The sequence below is a fragment of the Salmo salar genome, chromosome 09 (assembly GCF_965601325.2).
Source record: "Salmo salar chromosome 09, fSalSal1, whole genome shotgun sequence".
Classification (NCBI taxonomy): domain Eukaryota; kingdom Metazoa; phylum Chordata; class Actinopteri; order Salmoniformes; family Salmonidae; genus Salmo; species Salmo salar.
The window spans coordinates 58,300,821-58,315,000 of NC_138299.1; the positions used below are offsets into that span (position 1 = coordinate 58,300,821).

General features: G+C 44.1%; 1 protein-coding gene across 7 annotated transcripts in view; it reads left to right on the forward strand.

Moving 5' to 3' along the window:
• fgfr3 (fibroblast growth factor receptor 3) overlaps positions 1 to 14,180 on the forward strand; it is a 301,397-nt gene that overhangs the window by 14,448 nt on the left and 272,769 nt on the right. For all 7 annotated transcript variants that reach the window (XM_082955832.1, XM_045723813.2, XM_045723812.2 and 4 more), the window contains exon 2: positions 953 to 1,181. In XM_082955832.1, coding sequence (XP_082811958.1) covers positions 1,034 to 1,181 — 148 coding nt within the window. In that variant the 5' untranslated portion in view covers positions 953 to 1,033. The remainder of the gene's footprint in view (positions 1 to 952; positions 1,182 to 14,180) is intronic.

Below are 14,180 nucleotides of genomic sequence, written 5' to 3' on the forward strand. Positions count from 1 at the left end.
CTGCTAGCCAGCACCTCTCCTAAAAAGGTGTTCTACTCTGTTAGCCAGCACCTCTCCTAAACAGGTGTTCTACTCTGCTAGCCAGCACCTCTCCTAAACAGGTGTTCTACTCTGCTAGCCAGCACCTCTCCTAAACAGGTGTTCTACTCTGCTAGCCAGCACCTCTCCTAAACAGGTGTTCTACTCTGCTAGCCAGCACCTCTCCTAAACAGGTGTTCTACTCTGCTAGCCAGCACCTCTCCTAAACAGGTGTTCTACTCTGCTAGCCAGCACCTCTCCTAAACAGGTGTTCTACTCTGCTAGCCAGCAACTCTCCTAAACAGGTGTTCTACTCTGCCAGCACCTCTCCTAAACAGGTGTTCTACTCTGCTAGCACCTCTCCTAAACAGGTGTTCTACTCTGCTAGCCAGCACCTCTCCTAAACAGGTGTTCTACTCTGCTAGCCAGCACCTCTCCTAAACAGGTGTTCTACTCTGCTAGCCAGCACCTCTCCTAAACAGGTGTTCTACTTTGCTAGCCAGCACCTCTCCTAAACAGGTGTTCTACTCACCTACCTACTACATAACAGTTAACTAACCCTGTTTTAAAGATTTGTATTGTACTGTACTGACTCACTGACTGTCTGTCTGTCTGTCTGTCTGTCTGAGTGACTGACTGTCTGTCTGACTGTCTAACTGATTGAGTGACTGTCTGACTGAGTGAATGAGTGACTGTCTGTCTGAGTGACTGTTTGTATGTCTAACTGAGTGACTGTCTGACTGACTGTCTGTCTGAGTGAGTAACTAACTAACTGAGTGACTGTTTGTATGTCTGACTGAGTGACTGTCTGACTGAGTGACTGTTTGTATGTCTGTCTGAGTGACTGTCTGACTGAGTGACTATCTGTCTGAGTGACTGTTTGTATGTCTAACTGAGTGACTGACTGTCTGTCTGTTGTGTCTCTGTGTTTCAGGACAGTGAGAGGTATATCTGGGGTTGTTTCTATGGTGACGGAGGCGGTGATTCTGTTGGATACCCATGATGCACCGGTACGATGCCTGAGTCGGAGACAGGTCTAGTAGCTCAGCGTGTAGCTACGGTGACCAGAGGAATAGTTGCTATGTGGTGTTCTCTCTGGCTCTCCCTCCTCCTATTCCCTCTCTCCGTCTCTACAGCCAGATTACCCACAGTACTGCCCACAGGTAAATACAGTCCTCTTTATCTCTTCATCTCTCTCTCTCTCTCTCTCTGTCTCTCTCACTCTCTCAATTCAATTCAAGGGCCTTTATTGGCACAGGAAACATATGTTAACATTGCCAAAGCAAGTGAGGTAGATAATATACAAATCTCTCTCTCGCTCTCTCTCTGTTTTCAATTCAATTCAATTTAACGGGCTTTATTGGCATGGGAAACATGTTTACATTGCCAAAGCAAGTGAAATAGATAAAAAACAAAAGTGAAATAAACGATCAGAAATTAAAAGCAAACATTACACTCCCAAAAGTTTTAAAAGAATATAGACATTTCAAATGTTATATTATTGGCAATGTTGTAACAATATGCAATTAGCTGAAGTATGAAAGGGAAAATAAATAAACAGAAAAATATATACTGAACAAAAATATAAATGCAACATGTAACGTGTTTGTCCCATTTTTCATGAGCTGAAATAAAAATTCCCAAAAATGTTCTATCCACACAAAAATCTTATTTCTCTCAAATTTTGTGCACAAATTTGTTTACATCCTGTTAGTGAGCATTTCTCCTTTGCCAAGATAATCCATCCACCTGACAGGTGTGGCATATCAAGAAGCTGATTAAACAGCATGAGCATTACACAGGTGCACCTTGTGCTGGGGGACAATAAAAGGCCACTCTAAAATGTGCAGTTTTGTCACACAACACAATGCCACAGATGTCTCAAGATTTGAGGGACTGCAGGAATGTCCACCAGAGCTGTTGCCAGAGAATTGAATGTTAAATTCTCTACCATAAGCCGCCTCTAATGTCGTTTTAGAGAATCTTCCAGTACGTCCAACCGGCCTAAAAACCGCAGACCACGTGTAACCACGCCAGCCCAGGACCTCCACATCCGGTTTCTTCCCTTGTGGGATTGTCTGAGACCAGCCACCCGGACAGCTGATGAAACTCTGGAGTATTTCTGTCTGAAATAAAGTCATTTTGTGTGGAAAAACTCATTCTGATTGGCTGGGCCTGGTTCCTCAGTGGGTGGGCCTGGCTCCCAATAGGCTCAAGGCCCACCCATTGGCTGCGTCCCTGCTCAGTCATGTGAAATCCACAGATTAGGAACTAATGAATTCATTTCAATTGACTGATTTCCTTATATGAAGTGTAACTCACTAAAATCTTTGAAAGTGTTGCATGTTGTGTTTATATTTTTGTGCAGTGTAGATATTTAATAGACTTCAGCTCAAGTTGTTCCGCTGTTTCACTCTAAGGGGAAATCAATCTGAATATTTAGCTCACGTTTTCACGGCACATTCGTTATTTGTGTCCCACGATTTGATGACATCGTCTGGTCTTTCCTGTGGCTCAGTTGGTAGAGCATGGTGTTTGCAATGCCAGGGTTGTGGGTTCAATTCCCGCGGGGGGCCAGTACAAAAAATAAATAAAATAAATGCATGAAATGTATGCATAAGTCGCTCTGGATAAGAGCGTCTGCTAAATGACTAAAATGTAAAAAAATGTTTTTCCACCCACACCTTTTAGATTTTATAGGGAAGCTGAAAAGTAAAAAATACTGTTTAGGTTTTCTACTGCCAAGTTTACACCTTCACTATTACAGTAAAATATTTTGTCCGGGAAGTTGTCTAAAAGGGATTGAATTTGTTGTTGGCTATTTGTATTTTTGGTAGGTTTCCACACTACTTTCCTTCCATCTATAGCATTTCTTAATATTATTCCGTTCCTTTAGCTTGAACAGAGTATTGCTCTGTTCAAGTAGACTGTGATTTTGCTGTGGTCTGATAGGGGTGTCAGTGGGCTGACTGTGGTCTGATAGGGGTGTCAGTGGGCTGACTGTTAACGCTCTGAGAGACTCTGTCATCGTTAAAGTATGGGGATTCTATTGGGGGGATATAGGTAGCACACATTTTTCTCTGTTGAGATAATGTTCTTATTAATTTCTGGTCCATCTCCTCTATACCATGTTTCTTGTAGGATGACAATGTCTGTATTTTGTATTTTGTGTTCTGTGGTGTCTAGTGTTGTTTTTGTGTGGTTTAGGCCCAGACCATCACAGTAGGTGTGAGCAGAGCATGTTGAGCATCTGATACGTACCTCTCAGGTCGCAGGATGGGGCTTTGAGGGGTGCGTTAGTGGGGGTTGGTCTGCTCATGGCCTGGGCATAGGTGTGGTTGTCATGTTGAGGTCCTTGCTGCAGGGGCGGGAGGCATGGGGGGGCATAAGACTGATCTGGGGGGGCCTATATAGGGTGTGGCTAGGGTTTGTTTGGGGAGGGGTCGACTGGTGGGGGACGTGGCTGGTGGTGTATGGCTGTGGGTCCTCTTGGTGCTGGTGTCTACCCTTCTCAATGGCAAGGCTGTGCTCACTGAGCCTGTACTTTGTCAAGGTTTTTCTAAGGTTTTGAACGGTAACCATGGTCAAATACTTTGCCATGGTTTACTGTCGATTTAGCATTTTGCTTTGCTTTGTGTTTGTGCTTGTGTTTCCCAATAGGTAATGTAGTTTAGTTTTGACTGTTGTAATTTGTTTTATTCTGATTGATTGGATGTTCTGAACCTGAGGCTTTAGTGTGTTAGTAGAACAGGTTTGTGAACTCAGCCCCAGGACCAGCTGGATGAGGGTCCTGAGGCTTCAGTGTGTTAGTAGAACAGGTTTGTGAACTCAGCCCCAGGACCAGCTGGATGAGGGTCCTGAGGCTTCAGTGTGTTAGTAGAACAGGTTTGTGAACTCAGCCCCAGGACCAGCTGGATGAGGGTCCTGAGGCTTCAGTGTGTTAGTAGAACAGGTTTGTGAACTCAGTCCCAGGACCAGCTGGATGAGGGTCCTGAGGCTTCAGTGTGTTAGTAGAGCAGGTTTGTGAACTCAGCCCCAGGACCAGCTGGATGAGGGTCCTGAGGCTTCAGTGTGTTAGTAGAACAGGTTAGTGAACTCAGCCCCAGGACCAGCTGGATGAGGGTCCTGAGGCTTCAGTGTGTTAGTAGAACAGGTTAGTGAACTCAGCCCCAGGACCAGCTGGATGAGGGTCCTGAGGCTTCAGTGTGTTAGTAGAACAGGTTTGTGAACTCAGCCCCAGGACCAGCTGGATGAGGGGACTCTTTTCTTTGCACAGCTCTTGGCAATGATATGAGAGGGGGTCATTGTATTTTAGATGTTTACAAAACTTAATTGCCCTTTTTTGAGTTTTTATTATTAGTGGATATTGGCCTAATTCTGCCCTGCATGCATTGTTTGTAGTTTTCCTCTGGACATGTGGGAGAATCTTACAGAACTCTGCATGCAGGGTTTCAATGGGGTGTTTGTCTCTTTGGGTAAAATCTTGTTTTGCAAGTGGACCCCACACCTCGCCGCTATAAAGTGCATTTTTATAGGTATTTCAATTTGAATTCGTATTTTAATGGTGTAGAATGCCCTGCGTGTTTTCTCTCTCAGTTCGTTCACTTCCTCATTTAGGTGTCCAATAGAGCTTATATTCAAACCTCAGGAACTGTAGTGTGGACAGTACTCTATATATTTAAACCTCAGGAACTGTAGTGTGGACAGTACTCTATATATTTAAACCTCAGGAACTGTACTGTTTACAGTACTCTATATATTTAAACCTCAGGAACTGTACTGTTTACAGTACTCTATATATTTAAACCTCAGTAATTGTAGTGTGTACAGTACTCTATATATTTAAACCTCAATTGTAGTGTGTACAGTACTCTATATATTTTGTACCAATTGATAACTTTGGTCTAATTCCCTGAGTTCTGGATCTTCTCTGAAAATTCATTATTTTAGTATTTTGGGGGTTTACTGCCAGGGCCCAGGTCTGACAGTACTGCTCGAGCAGGTCCAGGCTCTGCTGTAGGCCATGTGCTGTGGGGGTTTACTGCCAGGGCCCAGGTCTGGCAGTACTGCTCTAGCAGGTCCAGGCTCTGCTGTAGGCCATGTGCTGTGGGGGTTTACTGCCAGGGCCCAGGTCTGGCAGTACTGCTCTAGCAGGTCCAGGCTCTGCTGTAGGCCAGGTGATGTGGGGGTTTACTGCCAGGGCCCAGGTCTGGCAGTACTGCTCTAGCAGGTCCATGCTCTGCTGTAGGCCAGGTGCTGTGGGGGTTTACTGCCAGGGCCCAGGTCTGGCAGTACTGCTCTAGCAGGTCCAGGCTCTGCTGTAGGCCATGTGCTGTGGGGGTTTACTGCCCAGGCCCAGGTCTGGCAGTACTGCTCTAGCAGGTCCAGGCTCTGCTGTAGGCCATGTGCTGTGGGTGACAGCAGGCATAGGTCATCTGCGAAGAGTAGGCATTTAACCTCTGAATTGTGGAGACTAACACCAGGGGCTGAGGATTTTTCCTGAATGGTAGCAAATTCGTTGACATAAATATTGAAGAGTGCAGGGCTCAGATTGCAACCCAGGCGAAGGCCCCGCCTCTGGTTTAAGAATTCAGTTTTTTTTGTTGCCAATTTTGATGCTGCACGTATTGCCAGTATACATTGATTTAATGATGAAATATGTTTTACTCCCTACACAACTTTCAATAACTTTGTAGAACAGTCCTTTATGCCAAATATAATCAAATTACTTTTTGAAGTTGATAAAGCAAGCGTATATTTTGGTATTATTTTGGTAAACATGTTTATCTATCAGGGTGTGTAGGGTGTAAATATTGGTCGTGCAATGTTTCGGTATAAATCCAATTTGGCTTTTACTCAAGACATTTTGCTTATTAAGGAAGTTTAAAACTCTTACGTTTATAATACTACAGAAAACCTTCCCCAGGTCACTGTTCACACAAAACCCTCTGTAATTGTTAGGGTCAAATTTGTCTCCGTTCTTAAAGATTGGGGTTATGAGTTCTTGATTCCCGATGTCAGGGAAATAACCTACACTCAGAATAATATTAAACAGTTTTAATATAGCAAATTGACATTTTTAGCATCTCATTTAGGATGCCATCAGGTCCGCATGCTTTTTTACATTTGAGGGCCTGAAGTTTCTAATAGAGCTCCAATTCAGTAATTGGGGAGTCCAATGGATTTTGATTGGTCCTTTATAGCTTTTTCTAATCCATTCAACTTCTTATTTGGCATTGTTCTGCGTTTGCATCAATTTGAACAGCGTTATAGAGTGTCCATGTGTCACCATTTTGTATCGCTAATTCCTCTAGTTTAGATTTTGTTTTGTTTTTTCCAATTTTGTCAGAAGTTGTTTGTGTTTATGGACTCCTCAATTAGTGTTAGCTGCTTGCTGGTGTACTGTGTGTGCTTTTTTGGTTCTGAGTGTTCGTTTATAGAGTTTTAAAGTCTCACAGTAATGAAGGCGTAATTCACCATTATTTGGGTTTGTGCTTTTCCTTTGATAGTGTTCTAAGTTTTGTCCTTATAGTTTTACAATCTGCATCAAATTAGTTGTCATCTGTGGTATTTTTAATAGATTTTTTGTATCAATTTCAGTTGTGCTTCTTTTGCTGTTTGCTTGAATATTTAGTTGATGTTTATACTTATAGATTGATGTCTTCTTTACTGTGAGTGGATGTGCTATCCAGGAAGTTATCTAAGAGTGTTTGGATATTTTGGTTACAGGATGTTTTCTGGTTTCTTCTGTGCTGTTTTGGGCCCCATCTGTATGAATTTCTGATGTTGTCCAGCTTACTGGGCTGTGACTGTGTGGTTGTTTAATAAAATCGACGAGTTACGCGGAAGATTAAACTACCAACGGGACATTAAAAACTGTAACATGTTATGCTTCACGGAGTCGCGGCTGAACGACGACAATATCAACATACAGCTGGCTGGTTATATGATATATTGGCAAGATAGAACAGCGGCGTCTGGTAAGACAAGGGGCGGCGGTCTATGTTTTTTTTGTAAACAACAGCTGGTGCACTATATCTAAGGAAGTCTCGAGCTATTGCTTGCCTGAGGTAGAGTATCTCATGATAAGCTGTAGACCACACTACCTACCGAGAGAGTTCTCATCTGTATTCTTCATAGCTGTTTACATACCAGAGGCTGGCACTAAGATAGCATTGAATGAGCTGTATTCCGCCATAAGCAAACAAGAAAACGCTCACCCAGAGGCGACGCTCCTAGTAGCCCGGGGACTTTAATGCAGGGAAACTTAAATCCGTTTTTCCACATTTCTATCAGCATGTTAAATGTGCAACCAGAGGGAAAATAACTCTGGACCACCTTCTACTTCACACACAGAGATGCATACAAAGCTCTCCCTCGCCCTCCATTTGGCACATCTGACCATTATTCCATCCTCCTGATTCCTGCTTACAAGCAAAAATGAAAGCAGGAAGCACCAGTGACTAGATCAATAAGAAAGGGGTCAGATGAAACCGATGCTAAGCTACAGGACTGTTTTGCTAAAACAGACTGGAATATGTTCTGGGATTCCTCCAATGGCATTGAGGAGTATATCGCATCTGTCATTGGCTTCATCAATAAGTGCATCGATGATGTCGCCCCCACAGTGACCGTACGTACATACCCCAACCAGAAGCCATGGATTACAGGCAACATCCACACTGAGCTAAAGGCTAGAGCTGCTGCTTTCAAGGAGCGGGACTCTAACCCGGAAGCTTATAAGAACTCCCGCTATGCCCTCCGACGAGTCATCAAACAGGCAAAGAGTCAATACAGGACTAAGATTGAATCGTACTACACTGGCTCTGACACTCGTCGGATGTGGCAGGGCTTGCAAACCATTACAGACTACAAAGGGAAGCACAGCCGAGAGCTGCCCAGTGACATGAGCCTACCAGACGAGCTAAACTACTTCTATGCTCGCTTCGAGGCAAATAACACTGAAACATGCATGAGAGCACCAGCTGTATCAGAAGACTGTGTGATTACGCTCTCCGCAGCCGATGTGAGTAAGACCTTTAAACAGGTCAACATTCACAAGGCCGCAGGGCCAGACGGATTACCAGGACGTGTACTGCTAGCATGCGCTGACCAACTAGCAAGTGTCTTCACTGACATTTTCAACCTCTCCCTGTCTGAGTCTATAATGCCAACATGTTTTAAGCAAACCACCATAGAGCCTATGCCCAAGAACACCAAGGTAACCTGCCTAAATGACTACAGACCCATAGCACTCACATCTGTAGCCATGAAGTGCTTTGAAATGCTGGTAATGGATCACATCAATACCATTATCACAGAAACCCTAGACCCACTCCAATTTGCATACCGCCCCAACAGATCCACAGATTATGCAATCTCCATTGCACTCCACACTGCTCTTTCCCACCTGGACAAAAGGAACACCTATGTGAGAATGCTATTCATTGACTACAGCTCAGCCTTCAACACCATAGTGCTCTCAAAGCTCATCACTAAGCTAAGGACCCTAGGACTAAACACCTCACTCTGCAACTGGATCCTGGACTTCCTGACGGGCCGCCCCCAGGTGGTAAGGGTAGGTAACAACACACCCGCCACACTGATCCTCAACACAGGGGCCCTTCAGGGGTGCGTGTCCATTCCCCTCCTGTACTCCCTGTTCACTCATGACTGCACGGCCAGGCACGACTCTAACACCATCATTAAATTTGCCGATGACACAACAGTGGTAGGCCTGATCACCAACAACAACGAGACAGCCTATAGGGAGGAGGTCAGAGACCTGGTCGTGTGGTGCCAGGACAACAACCTCTCCCTCAACGTGATCAAGACAAAGGAGATGGTTGTGGACTACAGGAAAAAGAGGAACGAGCACGCCCCCATTCTCATCGATGGGGCTGCAGTGGAGCAGTTTGAGAGCTTCACGTTCCTTGGTGTCCACATCACCAACAAACTAGAATGGTCCAAACACACCAAGACAGTCGTGAAGCGGGAACGACAAAACCTATTCCCCCTCAGGAGACTGAAAAGATTTGGCATGGGTCCCCATATCCTAAAAAGGTTCTACAGCTGCACCATTGAGAGCATCTTGACTGGTTGCGTCACTGCCTGGTATGGCAACTGCTCGGCCTCCGACCGCAAGGCACTACAGAGGGTAGTGCGAACGGTCCAGTACATCACTGGGGCCAAGCTTCCTGCCATCCAGGACCTCTATACCAGGTGGTGTCAGAGGAAGGCCCTAAAAATTGTCAAAGACTCCAGCCACCCTAGTCATAGACTGTTCTCTCTGCTACCGCAGACTATTTGCATTCCCACCCCCCTCCCCTCTCCACACCACTGCCACTCTCTGTTGCCATCTATGCAAAGTCACTTTAATTAACTCTACCTACATGTATTTACTACCTCAACTAACCAGTACCCCCACACATTCTGTACCTGCACCCCCCTGTATATATTGTTATTTTTTACTGCTGCTCTTGAATTACTTGTTACTTTTATCTCTTATTCTTATTCTTTGAAACTGCACTGTTGGTTGAGGAACAAGGTAATTTGGCTGTGATCAGACAGAGGTGTTAATGGCTTGACAGTGAATGAGCTGAGAGAGGAAGGGTCAATGTCTGTAGTCATATAGTCTTCTGTGCTGTGGCTGAGAGGTGAGCAATAGGTGGATCTCCCCAAAGAGTTTCCCCGTAACCTACCATTGACAAAGTACAGACCCAGGCTTCAACAGAGCTGCAACAGATCCCTTCCGTATTTGTTGATGGTGCTGTCACTGTTCGTCACGCCCTGACCTGAGAGAGACGTTTTATTTCTCTATTTTCTGCTACAAGACCATGGTGCTTGCCTACGGAGCTGTGAGGGGAACGGCACCTCCGTACCTTCAGGCTCTGATCAGGCCCTACACCCAAACAAGGGCACTGCGTTCATCCACCTCTGGCCTGCTCGCCTCCCTACCTCTGAGGAAGCACAGTTCCCGCTCAGCCCAGTCAAAACTGTTCGCTGCTCTGGCACCACAATGGTGGAACAAGCTCCCTCACGACGCCAGGACAGCGGAGTCAATCACCACCTTCCGTAGACACCTGAAACCCCACCTCTTTAAGGAATACCTGGGATAGGATATAGTAATCCTTCTAACCCCCCCCTCCCAAAAAAAAGATATAGATGTACTATTGTAAAGTGGTTGTTCCACTGGATATCATAATGCACCAATTTGTAAGTCGCTCTGGATAGGAGCGTCTGCTAAATGACGTAAATGTAAATGTAAATGTATTTTGTTAGGTCAGGGTGTGGGGTGGGCATTCTATGTGTTATATTTCTATGTTGTCTTTTTATTTATTGGCCTAGCATGGTTTCCAATCAGAGGCAGCTGTCTATCGTTGTCTCTGATTGGGAATCATACTTAGGCAGCCCTTTTTCCATCCTTCAGTTGTGGGATCTTGTTTTTGTACAGCTCAGTAAAGCCTGCAGAACGTGACGTTCGTTTTCCGTTGTTTGTTGTTTTGATTCAGTGTTCTGAGTTATAGTAAATAATGAACATGAGCACTTACCACGCTGCGCTTTGGTCCCCTTTCTTCAAACGAAAACCATCACACTGTTGTTTCTATGGGGGAGATTAAGACAGTTAGAAACAGGCCTGTAATAACACTGTTGTTTCTATGGGGTAGATTAAGACAGTTAGAAACAGGCCTGTAATAACACTGTTGTTTCTATGGGGTAGATTAAGACAGTTAGAAACAGGCCTGTAATAACACTGTTGTTTCTATGGGGTAAATTAAGGCAGTTAGAAACAGGCCTGTAATAACACTGTTGTTTCTATGGGGGAGATTAAGACAGTTAGAAACAGGCCTGTAATAACACTGTTGTTTCTATGGGGGAGATTAAGACAGTTAGAAACAGGCCTGTAATAACACTGTTGTTTCTATGGGGGAGATTAAGACAGTTAGAAACAGGCCTGTAATAACACTGTTGTTTCTATGGGGGAGATTAAGACAGTTAGAAACAGGCCTGTAATAACACTGTTGTTTCTATGGGGTAGATTAAGACAGTTAGAAGCAGGCCTGTAATAACACTGTTGTTTCTATGGGGTAGATTAAGACAGTTAGAAACAGGCCTGTAATAACACTGTTGTTTCTATGGGGTAGATTAAGACAGTTAGAAACAGGCCTGTAATAACACTGTTGTTTCTATGGGGTAAATTAAGGCAGTTAGAAACAGGCCTGTAATAACACTGTTGTTTCTATGGGGGAGATTAAGACAGTTAGAAACAGGCCTGTAATAACACTGTTGTTTCTATGGGGGAGATTAAGACAGTTAGAAACAGGCCTGTAATAACACTGTTGTTTCTATGGGGTAGATTAAGACAGTTAGAAGCAGGCCTGTAATAACACTGTTGTTTCTATGGGGTAGATTAAGACAGTTAGAAACAGGCCTGTAATAACACTGTTGTTTCTATGGGGTAGATTAAGACAGTTAGAAACAGGCCTGTAATAACACTGTTGTTTCTATGGGGTAGATTAAGACAGTTAGAAACAGGCCTGTAATAACACTGTTGTTAGATCAGGTAGTGTTCCTGTGCGCACTTTTCTGTCCTCACGTTTGTGTTCTTTCTTTCTCCCACTCTCTCGCTCTCTCTCTTATAGTTAATGTACAAAAGGGAAAATAAATGAACATACTGTAAATATGGGTTGTATTGACAATAGTGTTTGTTCTTCACTGGTTGCCCTATCATTGTGGTAACAGGTCACAAATCGTGCAGCTGTGATTTTACACTGTGGTAGATATGGGAGTTGGATTTGTTTTCTAATTCTTTGTGGGTCTGTGTAATCTGAGGGAAATATCTGTCTCTAATGTGGTCATACATTTGGCAGGAGGTTCTGTTATTTTGTTAATTCTTTCCAATGTGTCAAGTAATTATCTTTTTGTTTTCTCATGATTTGTTCTCTCTCGCTCTCTCTCTGTGTTGTGTGTTTATGTGTTTCTAGACTGGTACAGACCTCAGTGTGTTTCTAGACTGGTACAGACCTCAGTGTGTTTCTAGACCGGTATAGACCTCAGTGTATTTCTAGACCGGTTCAGACCTCAGTGTGTTTCTAGACCGGTACAGACCTCAGTGTATTTCTAGACCGGTACAGACCTCAGTGTATTTCTAGACCGGTACAGACCTCAGTGTATTTCTAGACCGGTACAGACCTCAGTGTATTTCTAGACCGGTACAGACCTCAGTGTGTTTCTAGACTGGTACAGACCTCAGTGTATTTCTAGACTGGTACAGACCTCAGTGTATTTCTAGACCGGTACAGACCTCAGTGTATTTCTAGTCCGGTACAGACCTCAGTGTGTTTCTAGACCGGTACAGACCTCAGTGTGTTTCTAGACCGGTACAGACCTCAGTGTGTTTCTAGACTGCTACAGACCTCAGTGTATTTCTAGACTGGTATAGACCTCAGTGTATTTCTTGACTGCTACAGACCTCAGTGTGTTTCTAGACTGGTACAGACCTCAGTGTGTTTCTAGACCGGTACAGACCTCAGTGTATTTCTAGACCGGTACAGACCTCAGTGTATTTCTAGACCGGTACAGACCTCAGTGTATTTCTAGACTGCTACAGACCTCATTGTGTTTCTAGACCGGTACAGACCTCAGTGTGTTTCTAGACCGGTACAGACCTCAGTGTGTTTCTAGACCGGTACAGACCTCAGTGTATTTCTAGACCGGTACAGACCTCAGTGTGTTTCTAGACTGGTACAGACCTCAGTGTATTTCTAGACTGGTACAGACCTCAGTGTATTTCTAGACTGGTACAGACCTCAGTGTCTTTCTAGTCCGGTACAGACCTCAGTGTATTTCTAGACCGGTACAGACCTCAGTGTGTTTCTAGACCGGTACAGACCTCAGTGTGTTTCTAGACTGCTACAGACCTCAGTGTATTTCTAGACTGGTATAGACCTCAGTGTATTTCTTGACTGCTACAGACCTCAGTGTGTTTCTAGACTGGTACAGACCTCAGTGTGTTTCTAGACCGGTACAGACCTCAGTGTATTTCTAGACCGGTACAGACCTCAGTGTATTTCTAGACTGCTACAGACCTCATTGTGTTTCTAGACCGGTACAGACCTCAGTGTGTTTCTAGACCGGTACAGACCTCAGTGTGTTTCTAGACCGGTACAGACCTCAGTGTATTTCTAGACCGGTACAGACCTCAGTGTGTTTCTAGACTGGTACAGACCTCAGTGTATTTCTAGACTGGTACAGACCTCAGTGTATTTCTAGACTGGTACAGACCTCAGTGTGTTTCTAGACCGGTACAGACCTCAGTGTGTTTCTAGACTGGTACAGCCCTCAGTGTATTTCTAGACTGGTACAGACCTCAGTGTATTTCTAGACTGGTACAGACCTCAGTGTGCTTCTAGATGCCTGAAGGTACCACGTTCATCTGTACAAACAATAGTTCGTAAGTATAAACACCATGGGACCACACAGCCGTCATACCGCTCAGGAAGGAGACGCGTTCTGTCTCCTAGAGATGAACGTACTCTGCTGCGAAAAGTCAAAATCAATCCCAGAACGACAGCAAAGGACCTTGTGAAGATGCTGGAGGAAACAGGTCCAAAAGTATCTATATCCACAGTAAAATAAGTCCTATATCGACATAACCTGAAAGGCCGCTCAGCAAGGAAGAAACCACTGCTCCAAAACCGCCCTAAAAAAGCCAGACTACGGTTTGCCATTGCACATGAGGACAAAGATCGTACTTTTTGGAGAAATGTCCTATGGTCTGATGAAACAAAAAAAGAACTGTTTGGCCATAATGACCATTGTTATGTTTATGCTATACTGTATATGGAAGGCAATATACTGGATATGGACGGCAATATAGTGGGAATGGACGGCAATATACTGGATATGGACGGCAATATACTGGATATGAACGGCAATATATTTTTTACATTTTTTTTATTTTTTTTTATATATACTGGATATGAACGGCAATATACTGGATATGGACGACAATATACTGGATATGAACGGCAATATACTGGATATGAACGGCAATATACTGGATATGAACGGCAATATACTGGATATGAACGGCAATATACTGGATATGGACGGCAATATACTGGATATGAACGGCAATATACTGGTTATGGACGTCAATA